The 24191-nt window shown below is 39.2% G+C and overlaps 1 protein-coding gene across 4 annotated transcripts in view; it reads left to right on the plus strand.

The window, feature by feature from the left end:
• LOC112143843 (vacuolar protein sorting-associated protein 13B) overlaps nucleotides 1-24191 on the plus strand; it is a 292951-nt gene that overhangs the window by 188297 nt on the left and 80463 nt on the right. For 3 of the 4 annotated variants that reach the window (XM_036216063.1, XM_036216061.1, XM_036216062.1), the window contains exons 25-28: nucleotides 2130-2333; nucleotides 11753-11924; nucleotides 15998-16112; nucleotides 21860-22001. In XM_036216063.1, coding sequence (XP_036071956.1) covers nucleotides 2130-2333; nucleotides 11753-11924; nucleotides 15998-16112; nucleotides 21860-22001 — 633 coding nt within the window. Of the gene's footprint in view, nucleotides 1-2129; nucleotides 2334-11752; nucleotides 11925-15997; nucleotides 16113-21018; nucleotides 21086-21859; nucleotides 22002-24191 lie in introns of all 4 variants that reach the window. The other variant, XM_024268054.2, reaches the window with a different exon arrangement.

Genomic DNA, 24191 nt, shown 5'->3' on the forward strand with positions numbered 1-24191 from the left:
CAATTAAGGAAGTGAAACCTTCTGCAGTACATGTCTTCATGTTTAGAAATCTGCTGGAAGAGCCGTTTCAGTCGACAAGTTGGAAGACAGGAAGAAAGAAATCATTGGGAGTGAATTCATAATTGAGACCTCCTCATAAAACTAGGAATAACCCCAAATTCTAAAATTGAGCTCATAAAACACCTCAGCCATTCAGTATTCCGTCATTCCTCAATCATTCCTATTGCGTCTCATTCTTACTACACACAGCCTTTTTCCACTACTCAGTACTCTTCGGGCTCTTATTCTACACATGCTCCTGAGACCGGTAGGCCTCGTTTTGCTTGGTTTGAGTTCCAGGCCCAAAAAATCCCTGAGCAGTGAACATGGCGGTGTTCTTCCCCTGCCAGCAGAGCAATTTGGTTGGGAATGGCAGACAGCTGTTGGCCCAAGCCCTGAACAGCGGATGGATCGACATTAGCAGCTCTTCCTGGACATGTTTGAAATGGCCCAGCTGTAATGTATTTTGCTGCTTTTAATTTGATTTATATTTTTTTGTGAAAGGCCTCCATGTAATGTATGCACTCACCCTGCACGTGAGAAGGAACTTCAGAGAAAAGAAAAATCTGGTTTTAGGAGAAATCTACTATAAGTTTAGTCTCGTACTTTATGCATGTGAAGATTTGAGGGGATCAGAGGTGTTTTTGGGGGGGCTGGAAGGGCAGCAGGACACCAAAGCAAAACATTTGAAGGTCAGAAATGATCTCTCTGTGGATGTAGAGTGTTCTCTTTCTTCTTTTTTTCCTTTTCTCTCTTCTAGTCACTGTGAATGCAAAAATTAGCCAAGACCATCACATCACAGTCCCATGAGATTCACTCATTTTTTCCACTCACATTTGTTGTTTAAAAGAGAGAATTGGTGAAATATGTGGATTTGATAAATAGCTCAAAGCAATTGATGGAGAGCCTTCACCATTTTCTCTTTATTCTCTCTTATTGTTTTACATGAATGCAGTGATGCAACTTTGCCCTGTCATGACTGTTTTTAGTGATTATGTATGAATAGTTTATATAGTGCAGAGCACAACCTTTTTCAGGTTATTATGGATCTGGGAGATCATAAGCCCTGCCCTGAAATTGTGTCTCACCGGAGGGTCAGAGAAAGGAGGAATTAATGGGAGCCTGTCTCTAATATATTCTTTTTCTATTTCTTTTCTCCTTTGCTTTAACTATGTTTAGTGTCACATAACTGCAAAGCTGCCATGATAAATCATGTCAATAGATGTAGAAGTTGAATTCTGAAGTGCAGCACTTGTTTTGGAAGGTTTCAGGGATGGAGCTGGTGCTCTCCAGGACACCCAGAACCCAAAGATGACTGAATCCTTATTTGTAATTTCCACTGGAGACACCATTCAAACTTTAAAATGTTCAGCAACTTCTAGATTTTTTAGGGTACTTTAGCATTCAGTTTAATTTTACATGCTAGCTGTTTTTGGCTAATTTAGACATTTTCCAGGTTTTTTTAGGCTGATTTGGAGTTTTGCTAATATCTTAGCAAACATAGTTGCCGAAATGTTTTGGCAAAAGTAGAAATTTTTCAGGTTCTTTAAGCAAATTTGGAGTTTTGCTAATATGTTAGCATTATGCTAGCCTTTTTTTTTGTTGAAAATTTGACATTTTTCAAGTTCTCTAAGCAAATTAGAGTTTTGCTAATATGTTAGCATTATGCTAGCTGTCATGAAAAAAATGGAAATTTTCAAGTTCTTTAAACAAATTTGGAGTTCAGCTAATATGTTAGCATTATGGTAGCTGTTTTGGGAAAATTTGAATTTTTTCAAGTTCTTTAAGCAAAGTTGGAGTTCAGCTAATATGTTAACATTATGCTAGCTGTTCTGGCAAAACTGGTCTTTTTTCATTTTTTTGGCTAAGTTGGCATCTAGCTAATATTTTAGCAAGCTTTTAGTTTCAGCATTTTCCGCTATCAGCTCTAGCATCTTTAGCAGCTGCATTTAGCTTACAGCATTCACACTTGCATTATCGCTGGTAATGTTATATATCTAGCAATATTAATAACACTTATTCCAAACCAAAGTTCAGCCCATGCTGTCTCACTTTACCGTTTCCTCCTGCTCTGTTCCCGCCTCTCTCAGGTCCAGCTTTTGTATGAGCTGTTCCTCAGCTGGAGTTCCACCTGGGCACGACTCCAGAGACTTGTCAGCTTACGGCAGACCCCCAGCGTCCCAGACCCCCCAGCTGGTGCTGCTCCGTCCTCCCCAGTGCGTAGTAGTACTGGCACTGCCCTGCCTGACACCAGCACCTGCAGCCCCTCTGCAGACTTTGGTTCCCCCACTGAGGTTCGTCCGTCTTTCATTTTTGAATCCTTAGATAGTTTTGTTTTTGGGAAGCCCCATTCTTTGTTTTGCAATGATTTTTCTCCTCATGAAGATAAAATAATTTTAAGTGTTCTATTTTTCTTCTTATTCGTTTAAAAGTTGAAAGTGTTCATACTAAAATATGAGAGGAAATCTCGTAAAAGTTCCTGAAATAACTAGAAGCAGACAGAAACAATAAATACAAATTTGCTGAAGATGTACTAATGAAAATCAGTAAATCAGTTGATGTTTTAAAATTTTTGTTCAGCGGAAATATTTTGAATTCAATGCAAATTAAAGAAACCTGGACAAATATGATGGTTCACCTACAGAAAGACTTTTCACGGTTTGACCCCACGCACTTGACAGTAAAGTGTAATCTTTAGTCAGCGTCACAGGTTTAAAAGCTTTAAATCTGTCACTCTTCCTGTTTAAAGGGCGATGAGTTTTCCCAGTGGTGTTAGTGGCACATAAACGTCTAGAAAGCTGTTACATCTGTGATTAAATGAAATGCGTATGAATGGGAAACATATCAAAATGTCAAATATGTTACAACATCAAGACAGAGATTAAAAGCATGCCTTACAAACAAAAAAATGCCCAGCAAAAATGTACAACAAAAACACTAAAATCAAATGTATTGCGTCTTATCAAACTGTGGGCATTTATTAAAAATATATATATGATTTATAGAAGGAAGGCAAAGAAACAAGCTCACTGTGGGTTAAAAAAAAACTTTTTACAAATTAAGATTCAGCACTGGTAAGGCTTTTTAGTACAGGTCTAATACAATATGGTTTACCTCCAAAATTGAGTCAAATATTAAAACATTTACAACCATTGATTACATACAGTATAGCTTTGTGTTTGTGTTGCCTTTTTTGAACAGGAAAAGTACCTTTTAAAATAACAGGCATTTTTAAGGACATTTCCTTTTTTTACAAATATTTCTCAGTAAAAATAAGAAATGCAAACATTTTATTTTTTTCTTGAGATGCAATAAATTCTTGTCTGATACAAGTTAAAAATCAGTGGAAAGCTGAGTCTGAAACAGCAGGTCGTCTATGGAGCCAAATTGGGACCATAAGGGCAGAAAAAAAACATCAAGAAAGATGAACAAGCCGCTTTGTTTACCATGAGGCTCGAATTCACATTTCCCGCATGAGAAAAAGTTGAAATGCGAGCGCACTAGCCATTAGACAACAGGAGACAACTGAAGCTCCAACAGTTTTTAGACATTTTATCCAAGCATGAGGACATTTCAATGTCTGTATGTAACATTACAAGATGGCGCTTTGAACGGGCTAGAACGTCTTTTTGGACGCGAGGTTTGTGCACGATAAAACTCTGATTTTTACACCCGTCTTGGGACAACTTCAGACTATGACAGTACAACCTAAACAGCCATTTTCTGATCGTAATTATTACAGTTCTCCGAGTCGGTGAATGCACTAGGACCGAAGTTACCACCCTCATCGATTTTGATTGGTCCTTGGTATTAGCCCCACCCCAACGGAGCCAAAAGTTTTGAAACTGAAACTTTCAAATTAAAAAACGAAAAAAAAGGAGTTGAAAGTAGAAAAAAAAAATTTGAAACTGAAAGAAAAAAAAATTTGAAATTGATATTTTTTGTTTTGAAACCTAAAAAAAACAGAACATTTGAAGCTGAAAATAATGAAGTTTATTGTAGAATAGCAAAAAGTTTTTGACATTTTACTTTTTTTTTTTTTTGGCCAAGCACCAATATCTTTTTCAAAAGGTTTTATCTGGGTTTCAAATATATATGGCCCTGATTTAGCTGCATAGTCAAGTCAGCGTTAATCTTGTCAATAAATATTGGTCGTGCAATGTCTATTGTAGAGACGGTGCTCGTGCATCTTGACAGAGTTATGTTAATCTTTCATTTTAAACCGATCTTTGTTTTCTTTCTACTATAATGGATTTATTTACTATGAAGGTTTGAACTTCAAGAGTTTAAACAAGACAGAAAAGTGTCAAAATGTTCATGTACTTCTAATAAAAGTGTATAAAGTGTGTATTGAGTAGTTTTGTAGCCCTAAAACATCTGTAATCCTACTTTGGGTTTTTCACTTATTCCGGGTTATTTATGAAAGTGAACCCCCACGATAAACGAGGAAACGCTGTACTATAAACAACGTTAAATGCTGCTGAAAATCTTGTTAAATTGTGACAGTTTGCTCAGAATAAAATGTTTTTGGCCACCATGTCAGCATTATGCTGGAATCACATCATCGTTTTAAAGCGTGTCACAAAAAATCAGGCATTTGTGTTTGCTTTCAATTCGCTGGTATGAGCGTGTGTGTTTTCTTACGTCATTAGACCCCAGAAGTGCCGGTCCTTGAGCGTGGTCACGGAAGGCCTATAGTGTAGTGGAGTCTGTAACAAGCGCGCTGTGGCCCCTGACAGCCCACTTGTCACTGTTTACATAAGTACAAACACTGGTAGAAGTGTTTAGTCCTCTGGGAGGCCGGCTGATTGAGCAAGACTGTAGGAGCTGTTTTGATAAGTCTCAGCAGTAGTGGCAGTCTCTCCCCAACAACCTCACAGCCCCACATTTTTTCTCTGCAACCACATCCCAGCTCCTCTTCCTCCAACACTGCATGGTGCGAGTGGGGAGTTCTTGACCTTGACTGGGGAGGTCATCAGGCACTGGAAGACTTGGGGGCTGGGCCACTCATTGTCAGGGCTGAGGCCACTGATCGGCCTTTGCGACTGCAGAGGAGCTACTGTTGCCCGTAGTCGAATAGTCCAATGCATTTGCATGTATGAAGGGCCAGGTCAATGCAACATTGTTTTGTCCTCTAATATGGTGTTTTTCAACTTTTCTTGAGCCAAGGTACATTTTTCTTCTTGAAAGAAATCCTGCGGCACCCCAGCATTCAAACTCTGTTGATGAACAATCCCTCACAATTTCACACGCATTTTTTGGATGCAGAAAAAGCTGGAAGTTATGGCTGTTTTCCTTAAGGTTGTAATAAAAGTTGTGACAGTTTTCAATGATAATTGTCAACTAAATCAGTTGACAATTTGCCCAGGTAGTTGTTTTTGTCAGCAGTTTATTATATGCAAATTTATGTGACCTCACAAAAAGGCACATATATAAAAATAATAACATATTCTTTCTAAACAATGATTTAAAAAAAATATATTTTTAAATGTTTGTGCCAAATCAACTGTAATTTTTAAACAATGATATGATCACAACATGCTTGTTTTTTACTTGCTTTATATCAGTGACATGCAGTCAGGGGAGTCAGGTGAGGCAGAGCTTCACCAGCAGAATATAGCTTAAAAAATACATAAATGAAATAAAATGAATATACTTTTTAAAATTGAAAATAAAAATAATCTATTGTTATTTTTTTTTTAGAAATGTCTTTTATATGATTACCTGAAAAGCTGAAATGAAATTTAAAACAACAGGCTTTAACTGCTGTCAATAAGATGGTGAAGAAGTTGCTCTGTAGGGTTCATATGTCTGTAAATCTGACGTCAGTGCCTCACCAGATGTGAACTATACCGCACATCACTGCATTATATTCATATTTATGCTCAATTGTAACTTCACAAAATGTGGACATGTTTAAATCTTTTCTTGCTCTTTGGCTGAATAAATGGTATTAATTTAGTTTGATTTCCATTCATTGTAAGTTTAAGTGTTTATGTTAAAAATGTCTAATCCTTGAGACTTTTTTGTCACTTTTGCGTCTTATTTTTTTAGCTAATGTAGAGTCTTGGTTCAGCCAACTGCAGCTGTATTGTGACTGATCCGTGTGACTGAGCCAAGCCAAGGGTTTTGTTTTTTTGTCATTTTTGTTGCCAACTTAGGTTTAGTCATTAAATTGCTCTTAAATATTTTTGTTTATATCCTCTTCCTTTGGCTGGGCAACCCCGTCCTTTGTGTAAACTACATGCTGCGATTCTTGTCTCTAGTCTAGTTTATGATCTGTTTCAGCACCAGGACTGACGGCCAGAAGCTAGTCTCACGGTTTTTCTTCGCCCAGAAGACTTGGTGCTGAGCCAAGCTCAGTTCTGAATGATCACCAAAGATAGTTGTGTCGCAAGGACTGATGACGGGGTTCCCCTGGTCCTCAAGAGTCACGACCCTGGCTGTGTCCGAATTCTTTCCCTACTCACTTAAATAGTGTGTTTGCCATTTTCTAGTGCTGTCCAAATCTACCACTCCAAAATTGAGAGCACTAGAACTTTCCCAGAAGTCTTTGCAAAAAACTAGCATGCATTTATGCTAACTGCACTAGCAAATATAGACCACAATGCATTGCAATCGAACAATTTTTTTTGAAGAAACTTGTTTAAATGTAATATTTTGAACAAACCATCCACATTTTCATCATCAGAACACAGTGAATTCATAAATAGACATCGTGGTATTATCGTATTGATACGACTTTCACTTTGTGAAAATCCAACGTTTAGAAAAACGAAAGAAAAGAAGTGAGCATGGTGTCCGAATTGCCTTTAAAATCCAGGGCACTATATAGTCCTGTGCTATATAATTTTTTTAGTTGTTAGAGATTAGGACGGGAATTTGGACACAGTCCATGTCTGTATTCCACTTCTCCCTCCCCAGCTTGCTCCAGGTTTGTCAGGTCAAGTCCAGTCTACTGAAGACACCTGTAGGTAGTCAGTATCAGATGGGGTTGGGGGTTTTGAGGACCAGAAATGGCCAGCCCAGGTCTATGAGGTGGCCCAAAGCAGTCCATCCTACAGTTTAAGGGTTTAGATAGAGGAAGACCGTTTTTTATAACACATCTCAGGATCATATAGATACTGTATTTGGGGCTGTTTCTTTTGACCGCCACACTATAGTGGCAGTTCCTCAACTTTTTAAATTAGTGAACAGGGGTGTGTTAGGATTCACACTCCCCTGTAAAGTTTTTGCTGCAGAAGATGGTGCCCACATTTTGGGGGCATTTGGTCCCATGCAAACAGAGCAGGACATTGGTCCACAATGGCAGCAGTAGGTCAGACTTGCTTTGGTGAACCAGGTGTCACCAGGGTTGCTCTTTCTCATAATTTTTGTCTAGAACTCTCTCAAACAGAATTTGGTAATACATCTCAGTTATTTTATATGTAAGCTCTTCACTGGCTCATGGGAAACCCAAAGTCCAGCTGCTCTTCCTGTTTGGGTCACTGAAACTGTCAAATACATGGAATCCAAATGGAGAAACTCACTTTTTGGGGCTTCTGAAACTTAAAATGTTATACAATAATAATGTGCTGTTGTTAATGACATTGTAAAATGATGGTGTGTGAGTGCGGTCCAAGTCACCTGAATCACAACAGAAACACAAGAATAATGACAAAAACGGAAAAGCAGAACAACACAAATAATAAGGAATTTATACAAAAGAATTATATATACACACATGTTGTAGGTAACAATTTTTTAATTAGAAAATAAGTCTTACCAAATCAAATCAAAATTTATTTGTATAACACTTTAAAAAAATATCAATTTCCCTCAAAGTGCTTTACATAAAACACAATAAAATTTTAAAAACATAGGACAATGCCCTCAAACCCCACCCCCCACACGCGTGCACAAACACATATTGCAATATTGCAACACCATGATGACGACGAACAAAAATACATAATTACAAAAAACATCTGGACATCTAGAAAAGTCTTATGAAATCTGATGAAGTCTTTCATCATTTTATCTGCTTTAACATCTTCTAGCCTTCTTTTGATTCTTCACATTATTTACTCTTTGCATTTCTTTACCAAATTCCATGCTCTCTTGCTTTCTACTCCTCTTTTACAAAAGCATTCTCCTCCATCTTTCTTTGACACCTCCCAATGTGCTGTTGTCTTCCAATGTTTGAGTCTTTCTGATGAGCAAAGACAAACTCTGCTGAGAAAATAAACCCAGATCCTCGGCCCGTTTATAGCACAGAGGCCTGGGGTTTAAACTGTATACTTTACAACTTGGCTTGTGAAGGTGTGGGAAAATAGCTCCCTCTTTGAATGTATGTAGTTGTTTGGGGCCCCGATCTGAAGGTTTATGATGAAAAAAAAAAAAAGCTTGTGAAAATGTCCCCCTGACCTATACTTTTTTAAAGATGCTGTCAACTTTGTTTCCAAACAATAACTTTTTCAAAAGTGTAATTGCAGAATAAATATAAGCTTGTACACTACTTTAAAACAGTACACTATTACTTTTAAACAGTATGCTCTGTGGTCTTTAAAGTTTGTCCTACCAACTTTGGTCTTAACTAATCAAATTAACTTTCTCTCCTTGTCTAGTCTTAATTTCATACTGCTCAGGCACTCCCCAAACATTGTTCTTTATTCTGATAATCACCACAGTAGTTTGTATGAGAATTAGTTATAACTTCTGAAGAAAGTATTCTGGGTGAGAAATGGGAGTAGTTAGGTGTTGGATGCTAAAGTGGGACTATACACAGCGGCCTGAGCGTCCCACAACACCAGCGGCTGGCTTCCACACATGACGCCTGGTTCACACCGCACATAGAGGCCGCTTCCATTCGGCGCCCTTGTTAACCTATGATGTAGTTCACACCAGATGTGAAGCACCGCGTCTTTCACGGCTGGCTCGTGCAGTGCAGTGATCGTTTCGCCGTCTGGTCTATTTCTTACGCAAGCCGCGAACAATCCGTGTGAATCCTGGCAGGAAGTTACACCAAGACACGCAAGAAAATCCTGTCAATTTTTTAAATATAACCAACAATAAAATATCGCTATTGCGAATACGGAGAACCCCCAGTCTCCATCTTACCCGATCCCCGTAGCTGAAGAATGTCCGTTACCTATCCAGACTCATCAAAAACACTTCTGTAACTCTGTCTTGGTGCCTTAAAGAAGAGCGTGCTTCCTCCTTCATCAGTTAAGTGCGAGAGAGAATCTCTATCCAGAATGTCACTGACAGACCAGAGCTGTAAACTAAACAATCACTCACTCATATACACACAAACAAACACACAGGCACACAAACTCTGAATAAAATGTTATGAATGTTAAACATAAAAATACACAAAAAATGCCCCCAGTCTTAAAGTGCATTCACACCGAACGGAATTCGCACGGCGGAGGCAGCCAGTTTCAATGTTAAGTCAATGGTACAGATGTGAATTGAGGCGATCCAAAGTTGAGCGACCGGCGCGGCGGTCTGACAGCAGCTTGATTTGAATGGCGTGCAGCGAATTTGCCACTGTGAAAGGGTGGGCCACGCAATTTCGGTGTGAATGCACCTTTATTTTATTTGCTGATGCAAAAAATAATGTTGGCCAGGGTGACGCCGAACCTTTCGGTTGCATAACATTTTTCCTCTCTTTGTCTTTTACTGTACGCCCTCAGTTTCAGTGCTGATGTTGATTTTATGTCTAGTGAGTGAATACAACATGGAAAATGACAAAATGAAGGTAGTCTCACAGAGGAAAGTCAGTGCTGATTGAAGTTATTTGAAAATACAGAAAAAATATAGACAAAAACTGAGTTTTAGAAATTAGGTTCCAAAGAGTAAAAAATAAACGTTCTAAATGTAAAATTTTATCCGTGATTTCATATTGTGATTATTTGCAGAATACAAGTGGCTGTCAAATACTGTAACAAAAAAAAGAAAAAATAATATATATTTATATAAATAAATAATTCATTTTTTTTCGTTGGAAGGACCAGGGTTTGAATCCTGCATCACTAATCATGTTCTACAGCTTTGGCATAGTATTGAAGCTTTTTTATTTTCATTAAATTACTTAACACACATTACTATAAATATTAATAAAAAACATCAGGATAATTCTCTAGATTTTATACGTCATTAGAATGTCTTTTCTTTATACACAAGTTTATTTTTTAAGTAATATATAATTAGCACAAATAAATCTTGTCCATTAAGCAATTGTTTAAAAATTTATTTGAAAAAGAGATTTTAATTGATTAAAAATAAAGTCATGTTTTGTAATGCTTAATGCAATGCAATGCAATGCAACTATCTATTTAAAAAATCAAACACAGAATGTTCGAGATTCAAACCCAGTTACTTTTGGAATTTAAGGTTTACAAGCGCAGGACTCTGCCACTAGAGCAGTTAAATTCAGGAGTATTTGCTGTTTAGTGGCATTTGTTTTTTAAATAGACATGTGTATATTTGTTTATTTATTTTTTTATGGTCTGCGCTGTACAGTCACGTTCTTCAATCGTGATCAAACATCAAATGAACAAAAACATCTGTCCAGATTAATAACTTGAGGGCCAATTGTCCAAACTTGGGTTTTATATTTATCCCCATATGAAGATAGGAAAACTCTATGGATGTGGGGAACAAATTGAATTTAAAATATCATTTCAAATGATATTAGAAAGAATATTTTGGTCGGCTAATTTGTTGATGTGCTTTCTTATAATGAACATATTAGTGTGTGTTTCTTACCAGTGTGAAGAAATACGTCATTTTTTAGTCAGCATAATTTCTAGGTTATTGTTTCCATTGTAAATATGCTGAGCTTTCAGCCCCCCTTCAGCTTTTCATTAAAGTAAATTTGTGACTCACTTCAGGGTCTTCGTCCCTCCCCAGCCATTAAAAAGCCAGCAGCTCATCTGGCTCCTCTTTAGAACACAGTAATCAGCCCGAGCAGCTGTGGGCTTGATAACCTCGTCACCAAACGGAGTCCGCCGCGATAACCATGACACACTTTGTCATTACCACACCGTGCTGGGAGACGCAGGTGAAAAGTGAAACTCCAACAGCTCTCCGTGTTCTCAAGTCGGCCACATAGATACATATTGAAAACAGAGAGCTTAAGAAAACTAAATGTCCCCACTGCTCTCCCCTTCCTGACAAAGTTCCAGTCAAAAAAGCTCACAGAAGGCCACCTCTTCCTGCTCCTCTGGGCTGCCTCCGCTCTGCACCCCCAGCCTCCGGTTCCTTCCCTCACAGGATGCAGATCTAGTGTCCTGGCTCAGTGCAGGGAAGGTGGGTGGGTGGGTGCTGGTGGCTCAGTGCAGTGTTAACACAATGACAGCTTCATGCACATGTTGCTCTGTTCTGTGTGGGAGTTCTGCTCATCACACACTGATGTCATTTGCACACAAAAAGCTCTGTTGTTTGTGTTTGCTTTGTTATGGCTACATGCACAGCGATGATGCCGGCAAACATGCCCACTCAGCAAACACGCTAGTATTTGGGCTTTTGCTGAGTCATAAAAATATTCATGTTCTTACATTTAAAATTTCCATCTTCAGAGGACTTTTTTGGCTTAGTTATATAACTAAGCCTTATATATATATGTATATATATATATATATATATATATATATATATATATATTGGAATTCTGAGCGAATGTTTGATAATCTTTTATTCATTAAAACGGTTGGTTTTGACCCTGCAGGGCGACTCGGTACCAACAGGAGATGACGGCCCGTTCGCTGACACCGTGACTCTGGAACAACAAACCAGCAGCATCGAGGGAACGAGCGGCAAGGTCAGCCTGTGGATGCAGTGGATGTTACCAAAGGTCACAGTTCAGCTGTTTGCCCCCGAACCAGCTGCCAGAAAAACAGGTATTGACCTCCACCACAATGCTGTAGTTCGTCCCACTTCACCTTTCAATGTAATGGTTTATTTTGAAATCTAATACTTTTTTTTTTAAATAAAAGGTTATCTTTGAGGCCAGATATCACTGTTATTGTATTACTCAATTTTTAAATGTGAGTCACAAGTTGAAGATCACCAGATTTTGACTGTTGTGTAATTTGATTTAATATCAATAATAATCTCTAATTTCCTATTTTACTACTAATTTTGTTAGCTCATGCCTGTTCTCCCAAATCTGTTGATTTAATCTGAACAACGTTGGAACTTTCAGCAGTAAGATAACAAGTCGTAAAAATAAAACCTAACAACTGTGTGACAAATACAAGAGTTTGTTTTAAAAGAAAATTGAGAAAAGATTTTGATCAGTTGCTGCAGCAATTAAGTTAAAGTTCCATCAGTTGTCACACACCTAGATGTGTGAAATTTGTTCTCTGCATTTGACCCATCCCCTGGGGGAGTGGTGAGCTGCAGACACAGCCGCGCTCGGGAACCATTTGGTGGTTTTAACCCCCACTCCAACCCCTTAAAGAGTAACCAAACTCTAAATCAATTTTCTGTTGTCCTCTATAAATGGGGCTTTAAAAGTTATGTCTGTCAGTCATTGCCAAATTTTTGACAAATTAAAATAAACTTGTTTAATTCTTTAAAATATAGTCAAAAACCGTCAGTGTGCTGCCTTCCACAGGTTGAATTGAGGTATTACAGTTCAATTTTGTGATTGTGCAAGCCATGTATGTTTCAGAAGTCTGACATGATCTGCAGCTTCAGTAATTATAACAATCCAGCCCCCAAGCCACACCCCTCTGACTGGACCTTCAAAATTCCAGCTGTGGGTGGAGTCAGCCTCTAACTTTCTTGTTTGGTTTCTCTTTAATGCTGAGTGTTAAGCTGGAATGCACTGGGTCTTGTTTTTAGAGTCTTTGGTATGACTGTGCTGGATTTGAACTCACGACCTTCCAGTCTCAGGGCGGACACTCTACCACAGAGCCACTGAACTGGTTGCAGAGAAGTGATCCATTTAATTTTGAGGAATGGATTTTTTTGTAAACCCGGTGATCCTATTTAAGTTGCAACAAAATGTAATTAAACTGTGTTAGACTTGAAAAAAAAGAAAAATCGTATTTGTATCAAATAGTGAGGTTTTGATGTGAAATGGGTCTATTATAAATGCACTGTTAGGACCAGAAGTGATTCCTCAATCTAGTTTTGTCCTCACTTTAACCAGTGTCACGGGCTTCTTTACTCAGTGAATATATTACGTTATGAGGAGGACAACTCTACTTCTGGAGAGACGTTAGGATGGAGGGAAAAGACAAATAAATATATGGGTGATGAATCCTAAGCAAAGCACCTCTTGTCCCTTTTAGATTTATAGACCGACGAAAGGCTAGATTTACCTTTAATTGATGACTGCAATATTTAGCATCTGCCAACCAGATCGTGCAGCTTAAGGTCTTTAAAAGAGGAAGTGGAATGTTTTGGAAGACCTCACAGAGATGGTTTGACTCAAAGACATCTTAAAGTGGCATTATTGGGGATTTGGGGTTAATATGTGCCAGCTGAATTGTCACATGAACTCGAAGTTAGAATTTTTGCATGTGATCTATGACATATTTTTGTGAAAAGGGGAAGTTCTATTAGACTAAAAACTCAGTGCACATTATATACAAAAACAAGTCAGGGAGTAAGATTAAATCAGGGGGAAATTTAGTTCCCATTAATAATTTAAGGCAATTCCTTTGGCAGCTTTTCCTCCAATATAGTCCGGCCAACAATTGTTGGTAAATGGATCAGAATGAAAGCAAAGACAATTTTTGACACAGAGATTATATCATTTTAATAAATCCTGAAATGTTCATCTGGTGTTGTCTGCATTTTGTGACCAAATTTCACTGCAAAATGAACCCATGAGCCATCAGAATTCTGTCTGTAACAAATTTGAGGGATAAACGCCAGAGCTGCCCTGTATGTAGGCCTACATCAATATAAAAAAAATAATAATAATACAAATTCTCGCTCTAGTAGGACGTCATGAAGCACGTGGAACCCTCAGGGAGTAAAAGGCGGAGTCTCAGAGATTGAGTCGTTTTACTTCCGGGTATAAAAATAGTCTGCAAAAATAACTCATATTTCATAAATAATTTGTTTTTTAGTGTTCCAAAGGTAATATATAATCATTTCCATGGATATAGTTTACTCTGAAAAACATAAGATAATCATGGCATGGCCCCTTTAAAGGTGCTTTCACACTGAAGGCGATTCCCGTGCCCCGCCCCTCTTTCGAATTCGCTGCTCACCGCCTCTCAAAAAATGTGTTCCTGACACCCAGCTGCATGTGGGAGGAGCTACCAGCTCTCCGTGGATATCTCACTTGGAATGAATGGAAGACACATACGATGTTAAGGAATCTGGTTTATTTATTGTGAAGAGTTCTACAAAAACATCAGTAATCATGTCTTCATGTTTGGGTTTTGATTGTTATTAAAAGATTTTCCCGCTACAGAAGGCTGTGTCTGTATGACAGCCGCTTCCACTGTGTTTCTGTGTCTCTGTGGCTGAGCTTGAAAGCTCACTGTCTAGTATTAATCTGAGGGGGAAAATAAAATGAGGAGACCTTTTTCTTAAATGTCTCAATGAACCCCGTGTCCAAACCCCGCAGCGTCTTTCTGTCTGCCGGCGTATCGAGCAATTGAGCTTCGCTGCGGGAGCGAAAGCCGGCGATCTGTCCGGAGTGTATCAGAGTGTGCCTTCGCCCAAAAGTAGCTAGATGAGCTCTGCAAACTTGCGGCTCCAACAGGTAAAAGAAAAAGATGAAAGTTCTGGACAAAAATGCTCGCTTTGGACTAGTATTCTACCCACTGATCGAGTCACTGAAAAACGTGCCCAAAGCGAGTTCCTGATTGGTAGATGCGACGCAGCAACCTGTCAAACTTCAGATATTTACATTTTGGTCGTGCTGCCAAATTCGCGCCTTGCAGCTCAAATTGAACTGCTGGCAGACCTTTGCGCTGCACCCGTTGCTCAAATCGCGCTGCGGAACTTCAATTCACCTCAAAGCGCGCCTGTACCATTGATTAACATTGGAGCTGGCCGCCTCTGCTCGGTGTGAATGCACCTTTAGAATAAGAACGGCCTATTAAAATAAAAGGGAAGATATTTTCAGCAAAATTCTCTGAGCAAAATTCTCAAAAGACTTGGATTTAGACACCAGTCAGAGACACTCCTTTGCTTATTCAGGAAAATAATGCCAATAATTTTGCAGAATCCCGGATAATACTCAGAAACTCAGTCAGCAATATCATCAGAGTGTGGGAAAGTGAGTTTCTGGAAAGAACAATTTCAGAAATATATTTTTTCCTTCATAGCTTCCAGAATAAATTTGACAGCTTTTGATATTTTAGTACTAATTAGGTGGTGGGGATCTCGACATTTCTCGGCCATCAAACAGAAACGGCGCTACAGTCATAGTTTCACACGCATGAACCTCATTTTTCCAGTCTAGCCTGGGATTCTGGGAGTTTCTTGGTAAAAACTCAACAGTTAAGCTGCTAGGGTTTTCCAACACCAAGTAAATCAGTCATTCTATTGAGCTTGTTGATTTTTTTTTTTTTTTTTTTTGCTGTTGCTGCATCTGCTTGCAAATTAGATGCAAAGAAAGGAAACATAAAGAAACACTAGTCTGGACCTTGTTTGGTTTTATCTACAGGCTTCTTTCTCCCAAACTTGGGAGTTCTGAGCTCTTTCCAGCATCATTAGCAAACTATTCTCTTGAGAAAATGCCTTTTTTATTCAAATACCGTACCATAAGTAAGGGAAAATATGTTTAGTTTATCTTTAGTTACTGGATTAAAGTGAAAAGAGTTGTTCTTGCAGAAGGGGACATAAAATAAATCAACAGATGTACAGAAACTGAATTATTTTGTCTTTTGATTTATATGTAGCACAACTGACAAGAAACCCTGCTTGAAATTTTCTGTTTTTTCAAAAAAAGAATCACATCTGCTCCTAAATTCTCCCTTAATTTGATGTGTTCTTTCAGAGATTTGTGTCATCAGTGAACTGGAAGACCTGAGTGCCTCTGTAGATGTCCAGGATGTTTATACAAAAATCAAATGTAAAGTTGGCAGCTTCAATATTGATCACTACCGATGCAGGTAAGCAGATTTCAGTGTTTTACATTCCCTCTCTCCATCAACCTTTCTCCTTCTTTATCAGTAAACGGAAATGACAGTTGAAAAGGTGATGATGTTTACAGTACATAAGTCATGATTATGCTGTGCTACTAACCCAAGGGTCTGCAACCTGTGGCTCCAGAGCCATACGTGGCTCTTTTATCCCTTTATTGTGGCTCTTTAGCTTTAATGAAAAATGCTAACAATTGAATACATATTATATTAGTTATTTAAGTTTTGTCATTTCTGCTTTGATTTTTAACATGTCAAACAACTTAGCAAAAAAGTTTAATTAACTGTCAGAAATGTATGTAGAAATGTTTTTTAAATATGTGCTTTTAATTTATAGTTAGTCAAGTAAAAGTCACTAAACATTGTTTTACTTTAAATTTTTGAACAAATGCTGTCTAAAATGATTCAGAGTTGTGTGTTTTGTGCCTCACATCTTGGACAATAAAAAGCTCAGTTTATTCTAAATGTTTTTTTGATAAATAGATTTTCCTTAAATTTTATTTATATCTAAGAGTAAAAAGGAAAAACTATGCTGGTGATATACCAAAATCCTAACGAAAAAAACATTCAAATAAAGCATTCAGATAAAGCCTTTTCATCATTTAGTGAAATATGTCAATTAAATTCAGAATGTGTCCATCTAGTTTGTGATTTTTAACGTATTCGAGTTTCCTGGGCCTTCTCAAAATGAATTACTGATTCTTTACATCTTTATTGGAGTTGAAATTTCACACAATGATTAACCTTTACAGGGGTCAGTTTTCTTGTTAGAAGGCAAGCTGCTGATGGAAATCCATGTGCTGTGTCGTGGTTCCATGACTAAGTGTATTTCGGAATGTTTGCAGCCGTGTAAACAGGAGTTGCCGATTGTTTTAACTAAAACATCATCTTCTTAACCCTTTTTCCCCAGTAAATTGTGTTCATAGTTTACTCCACAGTTCCACTCCCTCATCATGCTGCTGCCACTCACATGCTTTCATTTCCCCACAGCCTGCATGAATATGTGTACAATAACCCAGAAAAAGCCACAGACGTTTTTACTGCTTCCACTTTTTATTGGATTTCATTGAGATCATCACCTCTGCATCCTCGCGTTTCCAGACGGATGGTTTGGCGTGGACCTCAGATTAACAGACAGATGATCCTTTCACTGAATCAATGCGTTTGAAGGAGAACAAGCTGTCTGAAAGTCTTTGAGCAGAGGAGTTCGCTCAGTTCCTCATCCATTTCTCGCTTGAGACATGAACCTGTTGTTTGAGAAGGAAAAGCACAGAAACACTTTTCACTGAAATGGTCTTATAATACGGGCTGCACGGTGGCGCAAGTGGTTAGCGCTCTCGCCTCACAGCGAGAAGGCCCCGGTTCGAATCCCGGCTGGGACCTTTCTGTGTGGAGTTTGCATGTTCTCCCCGTGCATGCGTGGGTTTTCACCGGGGACTCCGGCTTCCTCCCACCATCCAAAAAAAAACATGCATCATAGGTTAATTGGTGACTCTAAATTGCCCCTAGGTGTGATTGTGAGAGTGACTGAGTGTGTGATTGAGGCCCTGCGACAGACTGGCGACCTGTCCAGGGTGTACCCCGCCTTCGCCCATCAGTGGCCGGGATAGGCTCCGGCACCCCCGCGACCCCGAACGGGAAGAAGCGGTCAAGAAAATGGATGGATGGTCTTATAATACATTTCCACTGAGATGCTTGAGTTCCAGGTGCAAAGAGTGAGATGTTTCTGACCCAGAGAGGCTACAGAGCTTTTTTCCCACCACCCTGCATATCAGTTTTTTCTTCCCTCAGTGTGGTCTGATCAGTAAAATATTGTTTGCTTATTTTGATTAAATATTTTTACAGTGGTGATTTGATTTGCCAAAGTTTTGTTCTGTCAGAGAGGAAAACAACTTTTTAGCGTTTAGGAATAATAAAGCAGCAATCAAACAGTGCTAAATGCTGCATTCTGTTGTGTGTTTGTGTGTCTTTTTATGCCTGAGCGCTTGAGTACATATTTTTTTGAGGGTCTGGTTCTGACCGAGGCAGATTTGACAGGGCCTCTGTCCACATGTGTTAGAAATTAGCTTTTTTTCTAGCTAAAGTTAATTTTTCGGTTCATGATAGAATGCTAATCTAGCTTGATAATAGTTTTATATTATTCTTGCCAGGTGTTCAAATCGCTCTCACTGCTTCTTTGACGTATCAGCAGAACCCTCGTCTTGGCTTCAGACTCGACTGTCTTCCTTACATCAGACCTCCGTGTTTTGCCGTGGTCGGTTAAATTATGATTTCATCAAGTCGTGCACAGAATTCGACGCAAGCCAGGACAATGTCAGTGGGAAGTGTGAAAATGCTGTGTATCGATAATCTCTGCTCTATTTTCCACAGGTGTGTCCAACTGCTTCATCCACGCCAACTCTAATCTCTCAATGCTTTTTTAAAAATGGATACATTGCCAGTTTTCTTATTTCTGGGTCACAAAGTGTTATTTAACAACATGTTCTTAACACAATCTTACCAACCACAGTTCTGGCAGCAGGCAGCTCTTCATTTTTCTAGTCAGGTTACTGCACAGACTGTAAAGGCAGCGGAGGACCTCTGGGCTCCTGGCCCACTCTAATCTCTATCATTCACAGGAGAGCCCACAGCAAGTGGACTCCAGAACAAGAGCTTCACCACTGATTGTCTGAACAGATAATTGTTTGGTATTTCATCACGCAGCCCAGGTTATTTGTGTGCAGAGAGGCAGATTAGATCAGACTTGACTTGGAAAAAGTCTTTCTGCTCCTCACTGCAATATGTCACTGCTGAGAAATTAATGAAACATTAGACAGGGCGGGACCATATATATTAAATTCCTGATTGTATCACAGTGTTTTAAGAACAAAAAAGGGTGGAGTTGGGATGAAAAATGATGGAGGAACCGCACAGGGAATACAAATTAAATGGGCGTACATCCCTTTATGTTGTAGGAGTCACTTGCAGCAAAAATCTCATTTAGGATGAACATGAAAGCGGCGAGTTGATGAGAGGGTCACCGGGACATTCTTCAGACACTCTGAACAGCCATCTTTAACATATATGGACACAAACATTGACTGTATAAGTAGGAATTGGACATTACAAGCGTTAAAGTCCCCCCTAGGAAATGAATTACCTTCAACCCTCGCGAAATAAGGCCAGAGCCTTTGCCGTCACCTCCCTTATATGCCAACTGCCATATTGCAAACAGTTACAACTCTTCAACAGCGATTAGTCCATCTGAGTCACAGAACTACTGTCACCAATCATGAGTGAGCTTGTTCAAAGTTCACACCCCTCCCACTGATAGCGAGCAATGGAGAAGCGGTTAATCAAATGTTGGGGCTGGGACCAGCGGGCACCACAGATGCATCTGATTGGTCAGTTTATAACATGACTTACTTGCAATAAACAAAAAATATCTTTAAAGTCCCCCTCTGATGAAAATCCTGTTTTCTGAGTTTTTAACATGTATTTGTGGCATTTTTCTTCTGAAAGAGAACAAATGTAATAAGAAATCATTTTGTTTTTGTATTTCTGAGTATTTCTCCTTTTAAATCAATCAAACTGTCTTGGACAGACTCTGTTTGAATGAATGATCTTCTTTCCATCAACAGCTCTGCTGCACATGCACTAAACCCTCATCTGTTCCTAGTGTCTAGTTCAGGTTCTGGAGAAGAGAAGATGGTATCTTCACATTGACTGCAGTCAAATGAGCCGCCGTTCACATTTCTGTGGTCAAATCAGCATCACTGGATTTTTGGTGTGAGTTTCATCCAATACTTACGGTAGCAGGACTGAGAACGCTGGAAAATCTCCACCAGACTCCACGGAGCTTCTTGATGTGACCACGGAAATGTGAACGGCGGCTCATTTGACCGCAGTTGGAAAGGATTGTAAATCAATGAAAGAGCATTTTGATGTTAGCTTTGATTATTTTATCAAGAACTCTGAGAAACCAATGATTGAATGTATTGATCACAGTCAATAAACATTGGAGAATTAGCTAAAAGAGTCTTTGGTGAACTGGAAGGAGAAAGAATCAGGATTTTGGAGGAAGTTCTGTCCATGAAGATCTTCACTTCCTCGTCCAGCTGACATCCGGATCAGAACCATACGGCTGGACATTACCCAGATTGATGGATGTTTTTATGTAGCAGCAGTGAAGATTTATGCTAGTGAGACACAGAGCTATCATAATCAGACAGGAGGGATCAGGGGTGGAGCTACTCAGCTCAGCTCCAAAAGCCACGCCCCCTCAGAGGAGATTTTGGAAACAGAGGCTTCAAATCAACATGAAAAATGGCTTTTTAAGACATTTAGATCGTGGGATTTCGGTTATAAACATCGTAATTATAATTAAAACACTACTGGGAACGTTATTTTTTTTAAATAAAATAAGATTTTCATGGGGGGGACTTCAAAAAAATATTTGGATTAGAAAAAAACATGCTAAGAAGAATGCATGAGAGCAAGAATAATTTTTCTGACAAAAAAGAAAGAGAAATAACTGTCTATTTCTCTGTAGAAGTCTATGGGGCTTTTGCCTTTTTGCGGTCCTTAGGTACTTCCTTTCGGAACACAAGAAAGGAAGGGTTGCTCTGTCCAGTTCTTACTTACACAGTCAATGATGCACATTTTACACAACACGACAGTGTTTCCTCTTAATTTCAAGTTTTTGCAGCTCTACCCTAACTAACTTCTTTGACGCAAAAACACAATTAATTTGATCATTGGATAAGAAAATGTTTTCCTAACACTTTTATAAAACTCTTAAAGACTCTGATACCTAAGATAAGAGTGTAACTTGTCCACTCCGGCACAGCACACTCTGTGTCTGTCATTGTAAACCTGGCCCTGCGTGTCTCTCCAGGCCAGGACACAGCTGGCACACGGGTCACTTTGAAGGACTCATTCTGCAGTGCAAGGAGACATCTGTGGTGAGAGTCCTGCGCCTCACAGAGGAGCTGTAGAGACCGTAGCCCTTCAGAAACTCTCCCTTGGCTCATTGCTGCTCTTAATCGAGGTCCTTCTTCTCTGCTTTTGCTGGACAGACAGGAAAACTGAGCAGCAAAAAGAGACTAAAGTCTGCCTAAAAATTTAAGGTGTAGACCAGTTATCTTTGGGCACCTTAAATGTACGAATCAGATGAGATCTGACTGTGTTTGCAGCATTCAAGAACCTGTCTGTCCAGTTAATAAATGACTGAACTCTCAAGCAGGTGAAATTTGGGGAAAGATATCTTTGTGTGATGGAGGGGATGTGACATTCTTTTATTTAAAAATCCTATTTGGTGATGGTTTTATACTAGCATCCAGCAAATGAACATCACAACACTTTGGAGTCATGAAAATCAACGGTGAAAAAAATGAAATCAAGTCAAAAAAGAATTGATGGATTTTTGTCAGTATTTCTGAAAAGTTCAAAAGCGCCTCTTGATATTATTATTCAAAACTATGACTCGCAGTTGTGTTGATGCTTCTAATGATGGGTTAGTAGAAGACCGTTTTCAACATTTCCACTGATTGAAGCTGTTGCAGCTCTCCTTAGTTGTGATTCGTTTACTTTCTAACTTTACCAAAATCATCTCATGTCATGCTTGTTTGGCTTCTCCTCCCATTGTCTCTTTTCTTCATCCTAATCTTCACATCTGTCCTTCCTGTGATCCTCTTGGTCCTTCTCTCTTTCATCTCCTTCCCTCTCATCACCTCCAGTATGGAGGAGGGTGTTCAGAGCTCGGGCAGCTGTGGAGGAGTGGTCCTTTCTTGCACTGACAAGCTGAACAGACGCACTGTGCTGGTTCGACCCGTCAGCAAGCAAGAATCTTTTAGCCACTTCTCTGGCTTTTTCCCTCCTGTAAGAATCCAGCTCCTCTTTTTTATGTTGACTGTTTAGCATCCATCAGCAGTGGCATCAAGGAATTCTTTGTGCTGCTGAAAAAATGGGATTTCAAAGCATTTGTATATCCCCATACAAGGAGTACTTATACTAATAGTTATGGAACACATTGGAACCTTCTTCTGAACACAACAATATTCAGTCATTTTGTATTGAAATTCTTTAAAATATATATAGATATTGGAAAAAAGCAAAAAAAAAACTGCTTTGAAGTCACTTCTGCTGGATGTTTACAGCTTGATTACAAAAGCTTAAAATATATAGATTGTATATTTTTATACATTATTTGGCTACCATGGAAGCAAAAGAAATCAATGATCATTTTATTAGCATATTTTAGTCAAGCTAGTCTTGATATATTGGACAGATTAGTTTTGCTGAAGTACTGCTCAGAAGCAAAGATATTATTTACTATATTTTTCAGAATATAAGCCGCAAAGTCCAGACTTTGAGTTGCAGCAGCAAAAAATGTATAATAAAGAAGAAATAATCATATACGAGTAAAAAGGTGCATTCACACCGATCGCGATGCGTGTGGAGGAGGCGACCGCTTTCAGTGTTAATTCAATGGAACAGACACATATTGAGGGGATCCGAAGTCCCGCGGCGTGACCTGAGTGATGAGCGTGGCGGTCTGGCAGCAGCGCGATTTGAGCGATGAGGCGCAAGTTAGGCGGTGCAGCCAAAATTAACATATCTGAAGTTTAAAAGGTCGCCGCATCGCATCTACCAATCAGGAACTCAGCTTTGGGCATGTGATGTTTTCACTGACTCGATCGGCTAGTAGAATATTAGTCAATGTGAGTGTTTTTGTCCTGAACTTCCATCTAATTCCTCAACTTACTACGGCTGCGGAGTTACTAAGGTGGGTGAAGAAGAGATACAGATCGCTAGCCCACTGCGGCGGCTCACTTACTGCAGTCACCCAGCCTCCTATAGTCAAGCGGAGCTAGCTCACTAGATAAGCCAGCAGACAGACAGCCACTGCAGGGGTCCAGGGGCTGTCTACTCGGGCTTCCTGAACTTTGTGACATTTTTCTTATCTTCATTGAGACTATAATAAATTCAACCCCCCTACTATTTTTTTTCTCCCTCGGGTTAATGCAGGTCAGCCTTCAAACTCAGTCACTGAGTCACAGAAACACCGTGAAAGCGACCGTCATCCAGACACATTCCCCGGAGTGAGACAGAAGCCCCGAGTGATGGGAAAATATTTGAATAATCTCATAAACCAGAAATGGAGACGTGATTGCCGACGTTTTTATAGAACTAATCACAATAAATAAACCTGATCTCTCTACATAACTCTCTCAACTTCCCTACATTGTAGTGACATAGACAGACATCGCTCTATGTCAGGCTTAGAATATTGGCTGGTAGCTCCTCCCACATGCAACCGCGGCGTCAAACTCAGGAGCATATTTTTTGACAGGCGACAAGCAGTGAATTCGTCATATGGTGAAAGAGGGGCTTGCCAAATTTGTTGCACGATTCGCGTTTGATGTGAACGCACCTTAAGTCAAATTTTGGGAGAAAAGTGTGATGCTTTGAACGACTCCGCCAAGCTCGACATAATGCTGGGCTCACACTGATTACAATTCACATCAAATTTGATAATCGTCTTTATTAAACTTGATGCTCCAGACACGTGTGGGAGGAGCTACTGTTTAAAGCTTTTAGCCTCAACGCAAAATAAAAGCATCGACTCTATAACAGTATGTCATATATAGTCAATGCATGGAGGACAAGGATGATGGGGAGAGATCAGGTTTATGTATTTTGAAGCGCTTTGCAAAAGCATCGGTTATCACTTCTCCAGGTCTGGGTTCGTAATTTCAACCTTTTTATTTATGTATTTTACAGTGAGGTACACCATCTACATCAGGAGATGCGTCTGAATGACGGACACTTTCACCAGTACTTCTGTCTCTCTGTAACCCAGTTTGATGACTTGCTGTCCCGGATTAGACCAAGGAGAGAAAAAAAAAAAATAGAGAAACTTCTTTTGTTTTGTCTCAATACAAATAATAAAAATATACAATTCAGGAGAAGAAAAATCCGATTCTCCCCCATGTTGGTTTTGGACTCCATCCGCTGATAAGACTGTTCTGCACTTGTTCTTCTGTGGTGTTTTCAGTAGCAAATCCT

Source organism: Oryzias melastigma, linkage group LG16 (genome assembly GCF_002922805.2).
Source record: "Oryzias melastigma strain HK-1 linkage group LG16, ASM292280v2, whole genome shotgun sequence".
NCBI classification, from domain to species: Eukaryota; Metazoa; Chordata; class Actinopteri; order Beloniformes; family Adrianichthyidae; genus Oryzias; species Oryzias melastigma.